Source organism: Hyperolius riggenbachi, chromosome 10 (assembly GCF_040937935.1).
Source record: "Hyperolius riggenbachi isolate aHypRig1 chromosome 10, aHypRig1.pri, whole genome shotgun sequence".
In the NCBI taxonomy this organism is placed as follows: Eukaryota; Metazoa; Chordata; class Amphibia; order Anura; family Hyperoliidae; genus Hyperolius; species Hyperolius riggenbachi.
The window spans coordinates 291,503,423-291,526,383 of NC_090655.1; the positions used below are offsets into that span (position 1 = coordinate 291,503,423).

Consider the following 22,961-nt stretch of genomic DNA (forward strand, 5'->3'; position numbering starts at 1 on the left):
GGGATGCACAATGGCTGTTAGCTGTACTTTATACAAGGAGGGGGGGGGGGGGGTTAAACTGTGGCCACATACATATAGGGGGATGGATCTCTAGAGCACAGGAATAGTTAAAGAGAACCCGAGATGGAGTCATATGGTGTACTTTGGTCTTCCTCTAGCCCCATGAGGTGTGGAGGGTCCCTCTTCAGCCCCTCCATTCACTTGTAATAGCTTCTGGTAGTGTGACCACTCGTGGGGTTCTGCGCATGCGCGTCATGGTGCACCTGCATCCTCTGACATGCTCCTGCAGCCGGAAACCTGTGCCTGCGCATTAAGGCTGCACAGAATGTTCCTGCGCACAGGAGCTTGTTGTGGGGGGCAGGCGGCCATGCCGCGCATGCGCACTACCCCACAACTGCCAGATTACCAGGAGCTATTGCAAGTGAACGCAGAGGACGGCAAGGGACCCCCATATCTCATGGGGTGGAGGAAGACCTAGGAAAGTATAAACACACCATATGACTCCATCCTAGTTACTTTAAAAGGAAGCATCCAAGTACATTAAAAAAAGGAGATCTACTTACCTTGGGCTTCCTCTAGCCCCTGGCAACCGTCCTGTGCCCTCGCCATATCTCTGGTGGCTCCTGGTCCCCTCCGGTGCAGGACCCCTATAGATGCTCAGCAGGCCGTCCTCTACTGCGCCTGCGCGAGCACCGCTGTCAATCACGCACATGTGGTCCAGAGTGTTCAACGCAGGCACAGAACTATTGCGCTTGCATAGAACACTCCAGACCACTTGTGCATGATTGACAGCGGTGCTCACACAGGTGCAGTAAAGGATGACCTGCTGAGGTCTGTATCTGCACCGGAGGGGACCAGGAGTCACTGGAGATGAGGCGAGGGACATATTGGCAACCAGGGGCTGGAGGAAGCCCCAGGTAAGTAGATCTCTTTTTTTTTTGTACTCAGATGCTTCCTTTACGGGAACCAAGCATCTGCAATTACAATTAATTTTTAAAAATGAGCCCTATAATGGAGGTTTATATGATTGTACTGGGGGGGGGGGGGGGGGGGGGCTGTTGGGTAAAGCAGCATTACCTACCTATGGTGGGATCATGGGCCACATAGTAAAACTTTCATGGGGCCCTCAGATGTAGGTACTTGAGCACTGCCACCTGCTTCTACCCCATGGAGTTATTTGGGTAATTTACATTCTCATGCAATCAACACTACACATAGTTCATGGGCACTGAGATATAGGCAGAAGAACACAAGAAAGTTAATGGAGAATACATTAGTACCACCTGCCCCCCCCCCTCCCCACTTTGCTCCAGGGCCCCATAGCAGCTGCTATGACGGCTATGGCTATTGCTACGCCCTTGTATGGTGGTCACTATCTGCTCCACACACAGTCTGCACAGCACCTGCATTTAAATTTTCCTGGTGCCATCATGTGCATACCTGCAGCAATACATGCCAGGTGGGGTAGTCGGTGGATGCAAGTACCTATCTGTAATTGCATCCATGGACTACATATCCCAGCATGCATTGCAGCAGGTGGTGGGCAGCCACCACCAGGAAAATTAAAATGCAATGCTGTGCAGTCTTTCTGGGGAGAAGATTGCGACCACCATATGGGTGGGAGGCCACAGGAGCAGCCCACCATAGGTATGTAATGTCGCTCTCCCCAACCACCTTGACTCCCCCATCCCAAAGGCACACTTATACAAACCTCCATAAGGCCTGGAACCCACTACAAAGCAATATTGCTAATTGCAATCGCTAGTGTTTTTAATGAGCATTTTCTAGCGATTTTAAAAAGTGTCAGCTTTTTGCCAGCGATTTGAGATTAGCGTTTTTAATTGTGATTGGTCCTTTTAATTTTATTTTACAGTGTGCAGTAATTTAAAAACACTAGCAAAATCGCTCTGTGTCGGTTTTGCCGAGCGATTACACCAGCGTTTATATACTTTACATTGCAGAAACGCTAACGCTAAAAATTCTGCATGTCCTGTGTATGCGATTTGGATAGTTGTGCGTTTAGGGAAATCGCTACCGTTTTGAAAGGCACTTTAAAATCCAGAGGATTCCCCCTGCCGAGGCGATTATCGCCCTAGAGATTTTTTTCCTTGCAGTGCCACTGCAAAGAGACTCTGTAACCAAAAAAAGTTCCCCTGGGGGGTACTCACCTCGGGAGTGGGAAGCCTCAGGGTCCCAATGAGGCTTCCCCCACCCCTGTAGCTGCAGGCAGTCGAGCTCTGACCCCCGAAGTGTCCGGAATCCCCCCTCAACAAGCCCGATAAGCTCTGATATATTTACCTTCCCTGGCTCCAGCGGAGGAGCTGTTGCAGCTCTCAGCACGGAGATAGGCAGAAATAGCCGATCTCTGTCGAGTCTGCTCTACTGCGCAGGTGCAGGAGACTTGCGCCTGCACAGTAGAGCGGGCCGACACCGATACTGCGCCTGCGCTGGAGCCGGGAAGGTAAATATTTACATGCCCGCTGTTCGGAGGGGCACAGCGAGACCGCCGTGGGACACAGGAGGATGAGGGAAGCCTTGATAGGATCCGGAGGCTTCCCCCACCCGAGGTGAGTACACCCCAGGGGAGTTTTTTTAGTTTCAGAGTTTATTTAACCTGTTTAGATATTTGGATGTGAATTTCATATCCTGATTCGCCCTCCTGTGCATTCCAAGATGTGAAATACACGTCCTGCACTTTTGAGCCCCTCCACACGCTTGTGCGGGTGCACACGCGGTCTCATAAGCACTCCCTTTCTTCCCGCGTATGCATGCTCATGCGCTCACTTAAAGGGCAACTGAAGGGAGAGGTATATGGTGGCTGCCATGTTTATTTCCTTGTAAACAATACCAGTTGCCTGGCTGTCCTGCTGATCTATTTGGCTGCAGTAGTGTCTGAGTAACAGAAACAAGTATGCAGCTAATCTTGTCCGATCTGCCAATAATGTCAGAAACAGCTAATCTGCTGCATGCTTGTTCAGGGTCTGTGGCTAAAATTATTAGAGGCAGAAGATCAGCAGAGCTGCCAGGCAACTGGTACTGCTTAAAAAGAAATATGGCAGCCTCCATATACCTTTCATTTCAGTTGTTCTTTATATGTGAATGACTGCTGCACTCATTCATGTAAACAGAAAAAAAAAAAACAGTTAAAAAAAAGTTGTAAAGTCACAGTGTCCCCATTGAACAATGAAGTGGTTACTCCCCCGAAAAGTAGAAATGCCTACCTAAAGGGGCCCATACACTCAGACGATTTTCTGGCCGACCGATCCCGATCGATTGATCGTTTGCAAATCGGTTGGCCAATCGACCGATCGATGGCCGATTTCGATCGATTTCGATGGATTTCCATCGAACTGGCAGGGTGGAAAATTTAGGTCGATCTGATGAGATTGCTTATCAGTTTGCATTGGCCTTAATGGAAATCTGATGGCAAAAAAATGCCATCAGATCGAATTTCAATAGATTTCAAACTGAAATCTATTGGAATTCTATCCTGGTAAAAAATGTTCTAAAAACGCATCAGATAGATCATCAGATGCATTTCTTATCTATCTGCTGCCAATCTGACGAGTGTATGGGCACCTTAACTAATTAACCTTGTGCCACCTACATGTAAGCATAGTCTTAAGATCAGTGGACACTTGTAATGGCTGCTGCCCGTAGCAATCGTATGCGATCAGTTTTGAGACCCAATGCTGTACAGATACATTACTGTGTTGTTGCCCAGCATTGTATCTGGAGTCCCCAAACTGTGCGCCATAGCGATTGGATCCATAGCAATCGCTACAAACGCACAGGCTGGCAATAATGGTACGCCCTGGCTCAGATGTACATCACTTGAGCTTATAGACACAGATGTCCTGGCACCCTAGACCTAGCCCTCCATGAACCTACAAACTCCTGTTGAACCACTGGATGTCCCAGCTGTCACTTCTCCCTTACTTCTCTTGCCTGTCATAGCTACAGGTGTCCCTTTGCATTAGTTAGCCAGAGATACCCTCGGGATTAAGCAGCCAGTGGTGCCCTCAACTGAAGGGAGATCTTGTCAGTGGAATGCAGAGAGCTGGGGGAGTAACCTCTCATTTACACTGTCATCAGGACTCTGCATAGGGTAGGAGGGAGGGAGGTACTAGAGAGGGAGGGAGCCGCCTTTCCATCATCAGGCGCCTGTAGGCACGTGCCTACAGTGCATTATGGTAAATCCGGCCCTGAGTATGCCACATTCCCAACTAGTGATGAAATATGGCATGTAGGGTATCATTTGAACCAGAATAAGAAAAATAATATATTCTGAGGTGCTTTATAACTGTGGCACTTGTTTGCTTTTATTCAGAGGGGGGGATGAAGCAGGCAGCAACTATTTCATGCACAGACCTTCAGGCTGAAATTTGATACACACAGAAATAGACCCAATCTACTTACTCCTCTATTCCCGTTTATCATTATAAAATATCCATTCATTAGCCCTGCAACCATTATTAACAGAAATTGTTTTACACCTGCCTTCCATTGCTTTACATATACAGACACCACTCTCTCATCTTTTAGGCTCCTGTAAACAATTTCCAATTAGCTACCTAAATTAATTGCACATACAGTACACTACATTTTTCATAATTTCCTATGACTTCCACCTTCTTTTTACTACTTTATTCAGCTAAAACATTACAATACACTACTCAGCATCTACAGCTGATTCCCTGTCTGCTTCTCTTCACACATCTGCATATTACACTGTTTGGTCTTCTGCAAATTGTCAGTTAGGAAAAAAAAAAAAGAGGGTGTAACAACCTTCACTGTGGGCGTGTTTTCAACTGCTAGAGTGAAGAGAAAAAAAACTTGCTAATCCTGCCAGAAGTAAACAGGGATCCTCCCACACTGTCTATGGCATTTTTACAGCACTTTGCTATCAGAGTTTAGGAGATTTATTAGTCGCTTCTTCTTATCTATATACCTCAATCACTCTCATATACCACTTTTAAGGGAATATTTTATTCTGCTTACAGTTCCTCTTTAAGCAACTTGAAGGCAATCCTGGCTATCCGCCCCGGGCTCCGCTACTTAGCTTTACCTTCTCAACGCCGCTTTCTTATTGCTCTGCACCGCGGCGTCCCACAGGCTACAGGTACCTGTATACCTCGATGCAGCCGGTGTCTGCTTCAGCGTGTAATCCGCGTGTAACTCACGGACATAGCTTCAGCCCAGCATCACCCCGCCTCGCCCACATACGTGTTACGCCCACTATACCGTGGGTTTCCTCAGTGTGATGATGCGTTCTCTACTTGAAACAATCACACATTTTCATCTGCTCGATTTGAAGGTCATCATCTTCCAAGCAATTTCGTCTAACCCTGACTAGTTGTCCATACGGTATCCCCCATTCCTGACACCCAGGGTGGAAGCTAGAACCATGCAAGTAAGTATTGCCAGCAGTTTTCTTTCTGTAAACCGAAGTCTGTAATCTGTTCCCTTTATTTTTGATCAATACATCCAGGAAAGCATTGGGGATGCCTTGTGTGACGGAGGAGTTAACCCATTAACTAATCGATAGCAGAGAGCCACATTGATCAATATCTCAGCAAGGTGTTTGCACTAGCCACACACGGCAAGATAGGATTGGCGGATCCAGACTGCATGTGGTATGTGGATGCGTGTGGGGCGTGTCTCATGGAATACTCCAGTAGCCAGTGCCCAGCTATTCTGGTTATATGGGGTTTGGGGTTTTAGTGTTTTCTGGACCACTTTTTCTATAAATAAAGTATTTTTGCATACAGTTCGTTGAGTGGCGGTTGAATTTATTGATGGTTGTCTTGAAGACGGGAAAAATGTTGTCTGGTCTGATGAGTCTCAGAGTCAGAATTTGGCGTAAACAGAATGAGAACATGGATCCATCATGCCTTGTTACCACTGTGCAGGCTGCTGGTGGTGTTGGTGTAATGGTGTGGGGGATGTTTTCTTGGCATACTTTAGGCCCCTTAGTGCCAATTGGGCATCGTTTAAATGCCGCGGGCTACCTGAGCATTGTTTCTGACCATGGCCATCCCTTCATGACCACCATGTACCCATCTTCTGATGGCTGCTTCCAGCAGGATAATGCACCATGTCACAAAGCTCCAATCATTTCAAATTGGTTTCTTGAATATGGCAATGAGGTCACTGTACTAAAATGGCCGCCACAGACACCAGATCTCCACCCAATAGAGCATCGTATCCTATCAAAATGGGCCAACATTTCTAAAGAATGTGTTACTTGTTAAATCAATGCCACGTAGAATTAAGGCAGTTCTGAAGGTGAAAGGGGGTCAAACACTGTATTAGTATGGTGTTCCTAATAATCCTTTAGGTGAGTGTACACACACATTTATTCTATATTACTGCTGATTACTCACCTGTTCTGCCCTCAGTAACATTGTCCTCCTCTTTACTTGTCCTCATCATGTCACCCTCCTCCATAGACTGCTGATCACTCCTCACATACGTCTCTTCTTCTTCCTCTTTACTTGTCCTCATCATGTCACCCTCCTCCATAGACTGCTGATCACTCCTCACATACGTCTCCTCTTCTTCCTCTTTACTTGTCCTCATCATGCCTCCCTCCTCCATAGTCTGCTGATCACTCCTCACATACGTCTCTTCTTCTTCCTCTTTACTTGTCCCCATCATGTCACCCTCCTCCATAGACTGCTGATCACTCCTCACATACGTCTCTTCTTCTTCCTCTTTACTTGTCCTCATCATGTCACCCTCCTCCATAGACTGCTGATCACTCCTCGCATACGTCTCTTCTTCTTCCTCTTTACATGTCCTCGTCATGTCACCCTCCTCCATAGTCTGCTGATCACTCCTCACATATGTCTCCTCTTCTTCCTCTGTACTTGTCCTCATTATGTCACCCTCCTCCATAGACTGCTGATCACTCCTCACATACGTCTCTTCTTCTTCCTCTTTACTTGTCCTCATCATGTCTCCCTTCTCCATAGACTGCTGATCACTCCTCACATATGTCTCTTCTTCTTCCTCTTTACATGTCCTCATCATGCCTCCCTCCTCCATAGACTGCTGATCACTCCTCACATACGCCTCTTCTTCCTCTTTACTTGTCCTCATCATGTCACCCTCCTCCATAGACTGCTGATCACTCCTCACATAGGTCTCTTCTTCCTCTTTAATTGTCCTCATCATGCCTCCCTCCTCCATAGACTGCTGATCACTCCTCACATACGTCTCTTCTTCTTCCTCTTTACTTGTCCTCATCATGTCACCCTCCTCCATAGACTGCTGATCACTCCTCACATATGTCTCTTCTTCTTCCTCTTTACATGTCCTCATCATGTCACCCTCCTCCATAGACTGCTGATCACTCCTCACATACGTCTCTTCTTCTTCCTCTTTACTTGTCCTCATCATGTCACCCTCCTCCATAGACTGCTGATCACTCCTCACATATGTCTCTTCTTCTTCCTCTTTACATGTCCTCCTTATGTCACCCTCCTCCATAGTCTGCTGATCACTCCTCACATAAGTCTCTTCTTCTTCCTCTTTAACCACAACCCTTCCATGTATCAGTTCTCCACCCTAAGTTCAAAAAAGGGGAGCGAACTGAAATTGTAAACACAGATCACAGCATACGCAGAAGGAAAAATGTAATACAATTTAGAGTCTCTGGAGACCCTCGGCTCCACCTACCTGATAATGGTGGGGGGTGGTGTGACCTTCCTGTGGACAATCCCGGGAATAAAGAGGAGCTGTACATCTCTCTGGTTGGTTTCTGTTACTGGATACATCTGTAGGAAACACACACACTGACTGAATACATTGTCTCTATGTGATTATCAGATGATGGGGGATCTAGGTGGACAATCCTGGGAATAAAGAGGACCTGTACATCTCTCTGGTGGGTCTCTGTTACTGGATACATCTGTAGGAAACACACACACTGACTGAATACATTGTCTGTATGTGATTATCAGATGATGGGGGATCTAGGTGGGCAATCCTGGGAATAAAGAGGACCTGTACATCTCTCTGGTGGGTTTCTGTTACTGGATACATCTGTAGGAAACACACACACTGACTGAATACATTGTCTGTATGTGATTATCAGATAATGGGGGGGATCTAGGTGGACAATCCTGGGAATAAAGAGGACCTGTACATCTCTCTGGTGGGTTTCTGGAGACATCTGCAGCAAACACACACACTGACTGAATACATTGTCTCTATGTGTTTATCAGATAATGGGAGATCTAGGTGGATAATCCCAGGGATAAAGAGGACCTGTACATCTCTCTGGTGGGTTTCTGTTACTGGATACATCGGTAGGAAACACACACACTGACTGAATATATTGTCTCTATGTGATTATCAGATGATGGGGGATATAGGTGGACAATCCTGGAAATAAAGGGGACCTGTACATCTCTCTGGTGGGTTACTGTTAATGGATACATCTGTAGGAAACACACACACTGACTAAATACATTTACTCTATGTGTATCAGATAATGGGGGATGTAGGTGGACCCCAAGGGAAATGAAAGTCTCCTCTTACCCGGTGATGTGAGGGGCGGCTGACTCTCCATCATGGCGTCCTTGTAGAGGTCCTGGTGTCCTTCTATATACTGCCCCTCCTCCATGGAGAAATAGATGAGACAATGAGCCTCCTTATAGGAACCTGACACACAGAATGATACAGTCACCACCATACAAATCACTGGCTGTCACTGGATACTGTCCTATAATTCCTGGTAATGCTAAACTCACCACGACAGCAGATCAGTGAGGATGTTGTGGGCTTCTCGTATCTCTCAGATATCAGGGGGTGAGGTGGGGGCACTGCGATGGTCACCAGACTTCACAGAAGGGAAACTCTGTATGGAGAGACTGAAGGTAAGGTCATGTGACACTCCCAGAATCCTCCTCACCTCTCCAGTCATGTGACACTCCCAGAATCCTCCTCATCTCTCCAGTCATGTGACACTCCCAGAATCCTCCTGATCTCTACCGTCATGTGACACTCCCAGAATCCCATTCACCTTTCCAGTCATGTGACACTCCCAGAATCCCCCTCACCTCTCCAGTCATGTGACACTCCCAGAATCCTCCTCACCTCTCCAGTCACGTCTAAGTCTACAGTACGTGTCTATTCTCTTGTGTGACAAACAGCAAGTGCTCAGAATGTCCTCTACACTATACACTTCCCCACCCCCACTATGTGCTCCTCCCCCACCCCAATACCTGTTCTCCCCTCCCCCACTATGTGCTCCTCCCTCACCCCAATACCTGTCCTCCCCTCCCCACTATGTGCTCCTCCCTCACCCCAATACCTGTCCTCCCCTCCCCCACTATGTGCTCCTCCCTTACCCCAATACCTGCCCTCCACTCCTCCACTATGTGCTCCTCCCACACCCCAATACCTGTCCTCCCCTCCCCCACTATGTGCTCCTCCCTCACCCCAATACCTGTCCTCCCCCCCCTCCCCCACTATGTGCTCCTCCCCTCACCCCAATATGTGCTCCTCCCCTCATCCCAATACCTGCCCTCCCCTCCCCCACTATGTGCTCCTCCCTCACCCCAATACCTGTCCTCCCCCCTCCCCCACTATGTGCTCCTCCCCTCCCCAATACCTGTCCTCACCTCCCCCACTATGTGCTCCTCCCTCACCCCAATACCTGTCCTCCCCTCCCCCACTATGTGCTCCTCCCTCACCCCAATACCTGTCCTCCCCTCCCCCACTATGTGCTCCCCCTCACCCCAATACCTGTCCTTCCCTCCCCCACTATGTGCTCCTCCCCTCACCCCAATACCTGTCCTCCCCTCCCCCACTATGTGCTCCTCCCTCACCCCAATACCTGTCCTCTCCACCCCCACTATGTGCTCCTCCCTCACCCCAATACCTGTCCTCCCCTCCCTCACTATGTGCTCCTCCCCACCCCAATACCTGTCCTCCCCCCCCCCACACTATGTGCTCTTCCCCCACCCCAATACCTGTCCTCCCCTCCCCCACTATGTGCTCCTCCCTCACCCCAATACCTGTCCTCCCCTCCCCCACTATGTGCTCCTCCCCCACCCCAACACCTGTCCTCCCCTCCCCCACTATGTGCTCCTCCCTCACCCCAGTACCTGTCCTTCCCTCCCCCACTATGTGCTCCTCCCTCTTCCCAGTACCTGTCCTCCCCTCCCCCACTATGTGCTCCTCCCTCACCCCAATACCTGTCCTCTCCTCCCCCCACTATGTGCTCCTCCCTCACCCCAATACCTGTCCTCCCCTTCCCCACTATGTGCTCCTCCCCTCCCCCCAATACCTGTCCCCCCTTCCCCCACTATGTAATATATGAGGTGTATCAGATCTAGACGGCATAAACAATGTAATAAAATATAAACAAAGTAACCTTTCACCTCCTCCTCTGCAGCCAGCACGAGCTCTGATCTCTCCACTTCCGGTCTATCACCACTTCCGGTCTCTTTCTTCGGAAACCAGCTGGGAGTGGGACAGGAAGTGCAGAGCAGAGGGCGGGGATTCCCAGTGACGTAACAACCCCACGTGACCTCCTCTGTGTGATTGTAGCGCTCTCATTGGCTGCAAAACAATATGCTCCACCCACTAACTTTCTGTGGTTCTGTATTTCTGGTTTCTGCGTTCCAGCTGGTAGAGGGGAGCTCGCTATCTTGTGGTCAGTCAGCTAACTGCAGCCTCATTTATTAATCATAGGAAGAGAGAGCAGCCAGGGAGTATCCGGGAGAGAGAGGGGTGTGGCTAGGTATGAGGGCGGGACAATATCATCTGGGCGTGGTCAGTCAGGTAACTGCAGCCTCATTTATCAGTCATAGGAAGAGAGAGCAGCCAGGGAGTATCCGGGAGAGAGAGGGGTGTGGCTAGGTATGAGGGCGGGGACAATATCATCTGGGCGTGGTCAGTCAGGTAACTGCAGCCTCATTTATCAGTCATAGGAAGAGAGAGCAGCCAGGGAGTATCCAGGAGAGAGAGGGGTGTGGCTAGGTATGAGGGCGGGGACAATATCATCTGGGCGTGGTCAGTCAGGTAACTGCAGCCTCATTTATCAGTCATAGGAAAAGAGAGCAGCCAGGGAGTGTCTGGGAGATAGAGGGGTGTGGCCAGGTATGAGGGCGGGGACAGTATCATCTGGGCGTGGTCAGTCAGGTAACTGCAGCCTCATTTATCAGTCATACGAAGAGCAGCCAGGGAGTATCCGGGAGATAGAGGGGTGTGGCTAGGTATGAGGGCGGTGACAATATCATCTGGGCGTGGTCAGTCAGGTAACTGCAGCCTCATTTATCAATCATAGGAAGAGTGAGCAGCCAGGGAGATAGAGGGGTGTGGCCAGGTATGAGGGCGGGGACAATATCATCTGGGTGTGGTCAGTCAGGTAACTGCAGCCTCATTTATCAGTCATAGGAAGAGAGAGCAGCCAGGGAGTATCCGGGAGATAGAGGGGTGTGGCCAGGTATGAGGGCGGGGACAGTATCATCTGGGCGTGGTCAGTTAGGTAACTGCAGCCTCATTTATCAGTCATAGGAAGAGAGAGCAGCCAGGGAGTATCCGGGAGATAGAGGGGTGTGGCTAGGTATGAGGGCAGGGACAATATCATCTGGGTGTGGTCAGTCAGGTAACTGCAGCCTCATTTATCAGTCATAGGAAAAGAGAGCAGCCAGGGAGTGTCCGGGAGATAGAGCGGTGTGGCCAGGTATGAGGGCGGGGACAGTATCATCTGGGCGTGGTCAGTCAGGTAACTGCAGCCTCATTTATCAGTCATACGAAGAGCAGCCAGGGAGTATCCGGGAGATAGAGGGGTGTGGCTAGGTATGAGGGCGGTAACAATATCATCTGGGCGTGGTCAGTCAGGTAACTGCAGCCTCATTTATCAATCATAGGAAGAGTGAGCAGCCAGGGAGATAGAGGGGTGTGGCCAGGTATGAGGGCGGGGACAATATCATCTGGGTGTGGTCAGTCAGGTAACTGCAGCCTCATTTATCAGTCATAGGAAGAGAGAGCAGCCAGGGAGTATCCGGGAGATAGAGGGGTGTGGCCAGGTATGAGGGCGGGGACAATATCATCTGGGCGTGGTCAGTTAGGTAACTGCAGCCTCATTTATCAGTCATAGGAAGAGAGAGCAGCCAGGGAGTATCCGGGAGAGAGAGGGGTGTGGCTAGGTATGAGGGCGGGGACAATATCATCTGGGCGTGGTCAGTCAGCTAACTGCAGCCTCATTTATCAGTCATAGGAAGAGAGAGCAGCCAGGGAGTATCCGGGAGATAGAGGGGTGTGGCTAGGTATGAGGGCGGGGACAATATCATCTGGGCGTGGTCAGTCAGGTAACTGCTGCCTCATTTATCAATCATAGGAAGAAAGAGCAGCCAGGGAGTATCCGGGAGAGAGAGGGGTGTGGCCAGGTATGAGGGCGGGGACAATATAATCTGGGCGTGGTCAGTCAGGTAACTGCAGCCTCATTTATCAGTCATAGGAAGAGAGAGCAGCCAGGGAATATCCGGGAGATAGAGGGGTGCGGCTAGGTATAAGGGCGGGGACAATATCATCTGGGCGTGGTCAGTCAGGTAACTGCAGCCTCATTTATCAGTCATAGGAAGAGAGAGCAGCCAGGGAGTATCCGGGAGATAGAGGGGTGTGGCCAGGTATGAGGGCGGGGACAGTATCATCTGGGCGTGGTCAGTCAGGTAACTGCAGCCTCATTTATCAGTCATACGAAGAGCAGCCAGGGAGTATCCGGGAGATAGAGGGGTGTGGCTAGGTATGAGGGCGGTGACAATATCATCTGGGCGTGGTCAGTCAGGTAACTGCAGCCTCATTTATCAATCATAGGAAGAGTGAGCAGCCAGGGAGATAGAGGGGTGTGGCCAGGTATGAGGGCGGGGACAATATCATCTGGGTGTGGTCAGTCAGGTAACTGCAGCCTCATTTATCAGTCATAGGAAGAGAGAGCAGCCAGGGAGTATCCGGGAGATAGAGGGGTGTGGCCAGGTATGAGGGCGGGGACAATATCATCTGGGCGTGGTCAGTTAGGTAACTGCAGCCTCATTTATCAGTCATAGGAAGAGAGAGCAGCCAGGGAGTATCCGGGAGATAGAGGGGTGTGGCTAGGTATGAGGGCAGGGACAATATCATCTGGGCGTGGTCAGTCAGGTAACTGCAGCCTCATTTATCAGTCATAGGAAGAGAGAGCAGCCAGGGAGTATCCGGGAGATAGAGGGGTGTGGCTAGGTATGAGGGCGGGGACAATATCATCTGGGCGTGGTCAGTCAGGTAACTGCAGCCTCATTTATCAATCATAGGAAGGGAGAGCAGCCGGGGAGTATCCGGGTGAGAGAGGGGTGTGGCTAGGTATGAGGGCGGGGACAATATCATCTGGGCGTGGTCAGTCAGGTAACTGCAGCCTCATTTATCAATCATAGGAAGAGTGAGCAGCCAGGGAGATAGAGGGGTGTGGCCAGGTATGAGGGCGGGGAAAATATAATCTGGGCGTGGTCAGTCAGGTAACTGCAGCCTCATTTATCAATCATAAGAAGAGAGAGCAGCCAGGGAGTATACGGGAGAGAGAGGGGTGTGGCTTGGTATGAGGGCGGAGACCATATCATCTGGGCGTGGTCAGTCAGGTAACTGCAGCCTCATTTATCGGTCATAGGAAGAGAGAGCAGCCAGGGAGTATCCGGGAGATAGAGGGGTGTGGCCAGGTATGAGGGTGGGCACTATATCATCTGGGCGTGGTCAGTCAGGTAACTGCAGCCTCATTTATCAGTCATAGGAAGAGAGAGCAGCCAGGGAGCATCCGGGAGATAGAGGGGTGTGGCTAGGTATGAGGGCGGGGACAATATAATCTGGGCGTGGTCAGTCAGGTAACTGCAGCCTCATTTATCAGTCATAGGGAGAGCAGCCAGGGAGTATCTGGGAGATAGAGGGGTGTGGCTAGGTATGAGGGCGGGGACAATATCATCTGGGTGTGGTCAGTCAGGTAACTGCAGCCTCATTTATCAGTCATAGGAAGAGAGAGCAGCCAGGGAGTATCCGGGAGATAGAGGGGTGTGGCTAGGTACAAGGGCGGGGACAATATTATCTGGGCGTGGTCAGTCAGGTAACTGCAGCCTCATTTATCAGTCATAGGAAGAGAGAGCAGCCAGGGAGTATCCGAGAGATAGAGGGGTGTGGCTAGGTATGAGGGCGGGGACAATATCATCTGGGCGTGGTCAGGCAGGTAACTGCAGCCTCATTTATCAGTCATAGGAAAAGAGAGCAGCCAGGGAGTGTCCGGGAGATAGAGGGGTGTGGCCAGGTATGGGAGCAGGGACAATATTATCTGGGCGTGGTCAGTCAGGTAACTGCAGCCTCATTTATCCGTCATAGGAAGAGAGAGCAGCCAAGGATTATCTGCGAGAGAGAGGGGTGTGGCTAGGTATAAGGGAGGGGACAATATCATCTGGGCGTGGTCAGTCAGGTAACTACAGCATCATTTATCCGTCATAGGAAGAGAGAGCAGCCAGGGAGTATCCGGGAGATAGAGGGGTGTGGCTAGGTATGAGGGCAGGGACAATATCATCTGGGCGTGGTCAGTCAGGTAACTGCAGCCTCATTTATCAGTCATAGGAAGAGAGAGCAGCCAGGGAGTATACTGGAGAGAGAGGGGTGTGGCCAGGTATGGGGGCGGGGACAATATCATCTGGGCGTGGTCAGTCATGTAACTGCAGCCTAATTTATCACTCACAGGAAGAGAGAGCAGCCAGGGAGTATCCGGGAGATAGAGGGGTGTGGCTAGGTATGAGGGTGGGGACAATATCATCTGGGCGTGGTCAGTCAGGTAACTGCAGCCTCATTTATCAGTCATAGAAAGGGAGAGCAGCTAGGGAGTATCCGGGAGAGAGAGGGGTGTGGCCAGGTATGAGGGTGGGGACAATATCATCTGGGCGTGGTCAGGCAGGTAACTGCAGCCTCATTTATCAGTCATAGGAAAAGAGAGCAGCCAGGGAGTGTCCGGGAGATAGAGGGGTGTGGCCAGGTATGGGAGCGGGGACAATATTATCTGGGCGTGGTCAGTCAGGTAACTGCAGCCTCATTTATCCGTCATAGGAAGAGAGAGCCGCCAGGGAGTATCCAGGAAATAGAGGGGTGTGGCTAGGTATGAGGGCGGAGACAATATCATCTGGGCGTGGTCAGTCAGGTAACTGCAGCCTCATTTATCAGTCATAGGAAGAGAGAGCAGCCAAGGATTATCTGCGAGAGAGAGGGGTGTGGCTAGGTATAAGGGAGGGGACAATATCATCTGGGCATGGTCAGTCAGGTAACTACAGCATCATTTATCCGTCATAGGAAGAGAGAGCAGCCAGGGAGTATCCGAGAGATAGAGGGGTGTGGCTAGGTATGAGGGCGGGGACAATATCATCTGGGCGTGGTCAGGCAGGTAACTGCAGCCTCATTTATCAGTCATAGGAAAAGAGAGCAGCCAGGGAGTGTCCGGGAGATAGAGGGGTGTGGCCAGGTATGGGAGCGGGGACAATATTATCTGGGCGTGGTCAGTCAGGTAACTGCAGCCTCATTTATCCGTCATAGGAAGAGAGAGCCGCCAGGGAGTATCCAGGAGATAGAGGGGTGTGGCTAGGTATGAGGGCGGAGACAATATCATCTGGGCGTGGTCAGTCAGGTAACTGCAGCCTCATTTATCAGTCATAGGAAGAGAGAGCAGCCAAGGATTATCTGCGAGAGAGAGGGGTGTGGCTAGGTATAAGGGAGGGGACAATATCATCTGGGCGTGGTCAGTCAGGTAACTACAGCATCATTTATCCGTCATAGGAAGAGAGAGCAGCCAGGGAGTATCCGGGAGATAGAGGGGTGTGGCTAGGTATGAGGGCAGGGACAATATCATCTGGGCGTGGTCAGTCAGGTAACTGCAGCCTCATTTATCAGTCATAGGAAGAGAGAGCAGCCAGGGAGTATACGGGAGAGAGAGGGGTGTGGCCAGGTATGGGGGCGGGGACAATATCATCTGGGCGTGGTCAGTCAGGTAACTGCAGCCTAATTTATCACTCACAGGAAGAGAGAGCAGCCAGGGAGTATCCGGGATATAGAGGGGTGTGGCTAGGTATGAGGGTGGGGACAATATCATCTGGGCGTGGTCAGTCAGGTAACTGCAGCCTCATTTATCAGTCATAGAAAGGGAGAGCAGCCAGGGAGTATCCGGGAGAGAGAGGGGTGTGGCTAGGTATGAGGGTGGGGACAATATCATCTGGGCGTGGTCAGTCAGGTAACTGCAGCCTCATTTATCAGTCATAGGAAGGGAGAGCAGCCAGGGAGTATCCGGGAGATAGAGGGGTGTGGCCAGGTATGAGGGCGGGGACAATATCATTTAGGCGTGGTCAGTCAGGTAACTGCAGCCTCATTTATCAGTCATAGGAAAAGAGAGCAGCCAGGGAGTGTCCGGGAGATAGAGGGGTGTGGCTAGGTATAAGGGCGGGGACAATATCATCTGGGCGTGGTCAGTCAGGTAACTGCAGCCTCATTTATCAGTCATAGGAAGAGAGAGCAGCCAGGGGGTATCTGGGAGAGAAAGGGGTGTGGCTAGGTATGAGGGCAGGGACAATATCATCTGGGCGTGGTCAGTCAGGTAACTGCAGCCTCATTTATCAGTCATAGGAAGAGAGAGCAGCCAGGGAGTATCCGGGAGAGAGAGGGGTGTGGCTAGGTATGAGGGCGGGGACAATATCATCTGGGCGTGGTCAGTCAGGTAACTGCAGCCTAATTTATCAATCATAGGAAGAAAGAGCAGCCAGGGATTATCCGGGAAATAGAGGGGTGTGGCAAGGCATAAGGGCGGGACCAAAATAATATGGGCATGGCCAGGAATATGTAGGCGTTTCCCCAAACGTATTTTTAATGTGAAATGATATTATCTAATCTTCTGTGATGCTGTACAATTCAACCATTTCAGCCAGCGGGTATTTTTTATCTCATGGATGACAGGAATTTTCGCATTTTTATGGACTATGACTTTGGCAGGATTAGATTGTGAGATCCTCTGAGGACAGTCAGTGACATGACTATGTACTCTGTAATGTGCTGCAGAAGATGTCAGTGCTATATAAATACATAATAATAATATAGTAGGACATTAGACTATGACTATGGTGGGATTAGAGTGTGAGTTCCTCTTAGGACAGTCAGTGACATGACTATGTACTCTGTAAAGTGTTGCAGAAGATGTCATTGCTATATAAATACATAATAATAATAATATAGACTATGACTATGGTAAGATTAGATTGTGAGCTCATCTGAGGACAGTCAGTGACATGACATGACTATGTACTCTGTAATGTGCTGCAGAAGATGTCAGTGCTATATAAATACATAATAATAATATGGTAGGACATTAGACTATAACTATGGTAGGATTAGAGTGTGAGCTCCTCTGAGGACAGTCAGTGACATGACTATGTACTCTGTAATGTGCTGCAGAAGATGTCAGTGCTATATAAATACATAATAATAATATGGTAGGACATTACACTATGACTATGGTAGGATTAGATTGTGAGCTCCTCTGAGAAGAGTCAGTGACATGACTATGTACTCTGTAATGTGCTGCAGAATATGTCGGTGGTATATAAATACATAATAATAATATGGTAGGACATTAGACTATGACTATGGTGAGGATTAGATTGTGAGATCCTCTGAGGACAGTCAGTGACATGACTATGTACTCTGTAATGTGATGCAGGAGATGTCAGTGCTATATAAATACATAATAATAATATAGTAGGACATTAGACTATGACTATGGTGGGATTAGAGTGTGAGTTCCTCTTAGGACAGTCAGTGACATGACTATGTACTCTGTAAAGTGTTGCAGAAGATGTCATTGCTATATAAATACATAATAATAATAATATAGACTATGACTATGGTAAGATTAGATTGTGAGCTCATCTGAGGACAGTCAGTGACATGACATGACTATGTACTCTGTAATGTGCTGCAGAATATGTCAGTGCTATATAAATACATAATAATAATATGGTAGGAGGACATTAGACAATGACTATGGTAGGATTAGATTTTGAGCTGATGCCTATTACCTTGCCTGTGTACCTGACTGTCCAGGGTCGAACTGGGACACTAAGGGCCTACCAGGAAAGTTTCAGCCTGGGGCCCTGTGGTGATATATTGGGGTGCTGGTGATGTTTGGATAATACAGGAGTATATTTCCATTTTTCTATCTGCTGTATATTATGTCAGAGGTGTAGTTATGTCAGCGAGTCTGGCTTTGAAGGTTTGGCAGTAGCTTCCTGGAGATCCTTATATAATGTAAATTAGCTATCATTGTCTGCTTCTAATTAAGAAACCCTTAATCAGAGAATGGCAGAAGTGAAGGGTTTTGTTCCACCTTATCTGGAGCTGAAGCTTTGAAGTCATTGACAATTGAAACATTTACACTTCAGTTGATGAAGGCTGTTAAAGCATTGTGAAGAACTCTAGACTAGCCAGGAAGAGCCTCCTCACCAAATATTTGACATGTGTGTTGACATGTGTGTTAAACACTATTTCATTGTGAGGAAATTGAATTATTGGTGGAGGTGCAAACTATATCCTGTAAATTACATCTATTGGGAGAGGGGAAATCTCTGCAATTAGGGACTGTCTACCTAGCCCCTAATTAGGAGATGGCTAATCAGGCCAATAGCAGCCGTATCCTTACGTTTGATCTGCTATAATACACTTTTCACATGTGGATGTTAGATCTCTGGGAATCAAATTATGTCTGAGGATGTAATTAAAACTAGTTCCCCCCGTCCAAACAGGCTTGCAGCCTCAAGGTAAATATTCCATTATAAAAAGCAGGGGACAGATACCTAAAATCAGTCCCCTCCTGACGGTAGCTGCAGCTGGACTCCCGGCCCAAGCTAAGTGGGCTCCTGGTCCAACCAGAACTGTGTCCGTCCACAAAAGTCCAAGGTTCTTCCATCAGGATCCCTGTTATTTTGGTGAGCAAATCGCTTTGTGTGTATCTTTGTAAAATCTTAATTTTGTAACTTTTTATTTTGTTTTTGTGTAATCTTTTGTATATATTATGTTCTGCATTGTTCCACGTTTTCCTGGAATAATAAATGGTTATTTAATAAGCTTAACTTCTGCTGTACTAAACTAACACTCATAGCCTAGAAGAGATTGTAATTGCATTGTGTGTGGGGCGTTTGTCATACATTGGCCTAAAGCGCGCAGCTGTCCCAACGTACGAAAATGCCAGTGCGAGTAGCTCGACAGCAGAGTGGCTAACAGTATCGTTCGGAACGACTGTTAGTGGTTTTGCTTCACTACAGTGTAAGATTGCAACTGTGTGTGTGTGTGTGGGTGCGTGGCATTCCCGTATTCGGCCTAAAGCGCAAAGCTGACCCGAAAACGAAAACGCGGAGTGCGCGCTGAGGACTCGACAGCAGAGTGGAAGTGTCTAGCGAACCGCTAGTGGTGGCAGTGAGAAGTGTTCTGAGGGGTCCCAGCCTTGTTTTAGCTCGAATAAGGCTGCTTCCCGCTTGATCTGGTCAAACCCGCAATCGGGAACCGTATACGCAGGCGTGCCGCGGGCCGGTTCCTGACATATTTGGCTGGCAGTGGTGGGAACGTTTAGTACATCAGTACGCAGTTTAGCTCGCTATTCTGAGTTCTAAAGGCTGGAAGCTTGCTAGAAGCAACTAGCCTACAGAAGTCTACTCAGTGCAGAATCTATATACTTTTTTTTTTGTTGTTCAAGGATACACACTTGGTATTTTTGCTTTACCTCCCCCCTTCTTTTTCTTTTTCTTTTTTGCAACACGATGGCTCAGAAAGCATCCAGCTATGCAAGGCAAAGAGATACTACTCAACCTGTGTGAGCACAAAGGCATCGAGACGGCGAGCGGCCAGACTAAGGAGCAATTAGTTCGTGCCCATGAGGCGTATGATTAGGCAGAGCAAGCCCGTGCTCCATCGCCAGCGGACTAGCTCACGACACGCCAGAGGAGGAATCGCTCCCGCCACAGAATGCGAGTGGAGACGATGTCCTGGACGACCCGCCAAACAGGGAGATGCCATCTCTGGAAGCAGATCTACAGCTTCTGAACTCGGCTGATCCCGAACTGCGCCTAAAGCTGATCCTACTGCACCGACAGGCAGAGGAGGGAAGAGCTGAACGGCGACGCCAAGCCGAGAGGGAACAAGCTGCACAGCGACACCAGGCTGAGAGGGAAAGTGCTGAACGGCAACACCAACTGGAGCTGGCTAAACTTCAGCAGCAGAACCGGTCTGCTGGACCCAAAGAACGCGAAGGTGAGCGAGTCCACAGAATCCCCCTGGATAAGTTCCCCGCTATGGACAAGGACTCTGAGATAGACACTTTCCTACAGGGGTTTGAAAGGACTTGTCGGCAGTATGGGGTGCCCCGTGAGCAGTGGGCAAGATACCTCACACCAGGGCTGAGAGGCAAGGCCCTGGAGGCGTTTGTGAGTCTCCCCCAGGAGGAAGAAACAGACTTTGTGGCAATTAAGAAAGCCATTATTGCGCGATACCACCTCACGCCAGAGGTGTATCGCAAACGTTTCAGGACAGTGCAGCGAGGTCCTAATGACAGTTACCTGGATCATGCGTGCAACCTGCGCACTGCCTTCCAGCACAGGCTAAAAGGACTGTCAGTCAAAACGTTGGACGCCCTGCAGGAACTGATGATAAAAGACCAGTTCCTACACACCTGTCCTGTTGAGGTCCGACTGTTTGTGCTGGATCGAGAACCAAAGACAGTGAATGAGGCTGCGGAAATGGCCGATTCCTACACCGCCCATAGAGCACCCGAGTCCCGGAGGACTACTCCATCCAGCTGGAGGGGAGAACAGATTGCTAAACCTGTGTCACCCAGCACCCAGAGGAGGCAAGCACCGCTGTCTCCTGGATTCAAGCAACCAACCACTGACACCCGGAAATGCTTTGTATGTGACAGGGTGGGTCATATCAGCACGACTTGCCCAGAGAGGAAGAGGGAGGCCCCAAAATCCAGTGAGGCCTCAAACCCCAGTGAAGTCCCAACGGCTTTGTGTGCTACCAGGTATGCCACTGGCTATGCAGAGAATCTGCAGCTTGTCACGGTTGGGGGTACAGTTGCCACTGGGCTGAGAGACACTGGAGCAGAAGTGACTCTCATACATCCCCAGCTTGTGAACCCGGAGCAGTACATACCTGGGAAAAGGATTGCTGTCAGAGGAGTTGGGGGGGGGGGGGGGGTCACCCCAGCCATACCCACCGCCTTGGTCCACCTGAATTGGGGGGCCAGCAGCGGAATGAAAGAAGTTGGGGTAACTGATAAAATCCCCACCAACGTTTTGCTGGGTACTGACCTGGGACGGTTAGTAGCCGCGGGCCGGTTCCTGACAGGCCCACTCCCCCCCCCCCCCCCCAGATTTGGGCTCACGTACACATGTACGCTACAAATTTTGCGCAGATTTCAGTGCTATATAATTAATTTGGTAGAACATTAGACTATGGTAGTGTAATGAATAGCAGAGATGCCGCCGCGTGGACAAGTGGCAGGGCGGCTGTCTCCGCGTTCAAGCCGGTGGCCTCTGCCGCGCAGCAACATGCTGCTGGTTCGCCTAGTCCTTCTAGTGTACACAGATGGAGAGCTACGTGCGCTCGCCAGAAGACAGGACCTTTATGCCAGCAGAAGGGGAATCAGCTGATCAGGCCGATCAGCTGATCCCAGCTGGACTCTGGATTGGCTGAGTGGCTGGGGGCGGCGCTGCGGAGCGCTGTAACTATATATAGGACTTGCTTGTCAGTTGCTGGTTGTCTGCCGTTGCGAATACTCACGTGTGAGCACTCAGACCTCAGTCAGATCTTACAGTGTGCTAGAACCAGTTGGAACTGGGAATTCACATTTAGCCAGATTCCGCTTTAGGAGATTACTGTGTTATTACTGTTACTTCATACTAGTTCCCGAGTGTTGAGACCAAGGACCTCACACCTAAGTCCAGGAGATTACTGTGTTATTACTGTTATACTTCAGACTAGTTCCCGGGTGTTGAGACCAAGGACCTCACACCTAAGTCTAGGAGATTACTGTGTTATACTTCAGACTAGTTCCCGGGTGTCGAGACCAAGGACCTCACACCTAAGTCTAGGAGATTACTGTGTTATACTTCAGACTAGTTCCCGGGTGTTGAGACCAAGGACCTCACACCTAAGTCTAGGAGATTACTGTGTTATACTTCAGACTAGTTCCCGGGTTTTGAGACCAAGGACCTCACACCTCAGACTAGGATTGTTCTATATTGATATCTGTTATGATCTCTGGCTTTGATGACCTCTCTCCTGCGTTCTGATTCGGTACCTCGCATATCTGTCTTCCTGTTTCCAACCTGGTCTGTACCCTGACACCGAATCAGTCTTCTGTCTCTGTACCTTATCTGCTCATGTGTTGCTGACCTGGCTTGTATGACCCTTCTGTCTGTCACCCGTCCCTTGGGTGAACAGTCATTCTGTCATCCTTTTGACACCAACTCTATAGTTGTCCATTAGCTGTAAGACTGCCTGCTCCTCAGGAAGCCCTTCTTACAGTGCAGTCAGGGGACTTTACCTATAGGAGTCCACTGGCTGTAATACAGTCTGATTCTCAGCCCATCAGTAGATCCTTGGCTGCAATACAGTCTGATTCCCGATCCATCAGGGAACCCCTGGCTACAGTACATTCTCCATCTCCTCCTCTTAAGGAGGTTAGTGTCTACACAGTCAAAGATCACCTGCGCCTCAGGTGTCCACTGGCTGCAGCACAATCCTATTCCCTGCTCTCCAGGAAATCCTTGGCTGCAGTAGTGTCTGTATCTCCCGCTCCTCGGTAGATAACCTTTCTTACTGTTGTACCAAACACTCACATTATATTAGGTGTCTTGTGTCAAGCTATACTTGTATTATTGGTGATTCTG

The 22,961-nt window shown here is 49.4% G+C and overlaps 1 protein-coding gene across 1 annotated transcript in view; it reads right to left on the minus strand.

The window, feature by feature from the left end:
* Window positions 1-22,961, minus strand: part of LOC137537297 (zinc finger protein 850-like) — a 96,119-nt gene that overhangs the window by 13,736 nt on the left and 59,422 nt on the right. The window contains exons 7-10 of the mRNA XM_068259374.1: window positions 8,548-8,670; window positions 7,684-7,781; window positions 7,516-7,572; window positions 6,387-6,567 (exon numbers count right to left, since the gene is read on the minus strand). Of these exons, the coding sequence (XP_068115475.1) occupies window positions 6,387-6,567; window positions 7,516-7,572; window positions 7,684-7,781; window positions 8,548-8,670 (459 nt within the window). The remainder of the gene's footprint in view (window positions 1-6,386; window positions 6,568-7,515; window positions 7,573-7,683; window positions 7,782-8,547; window positions 8,671-22,961) is intronic.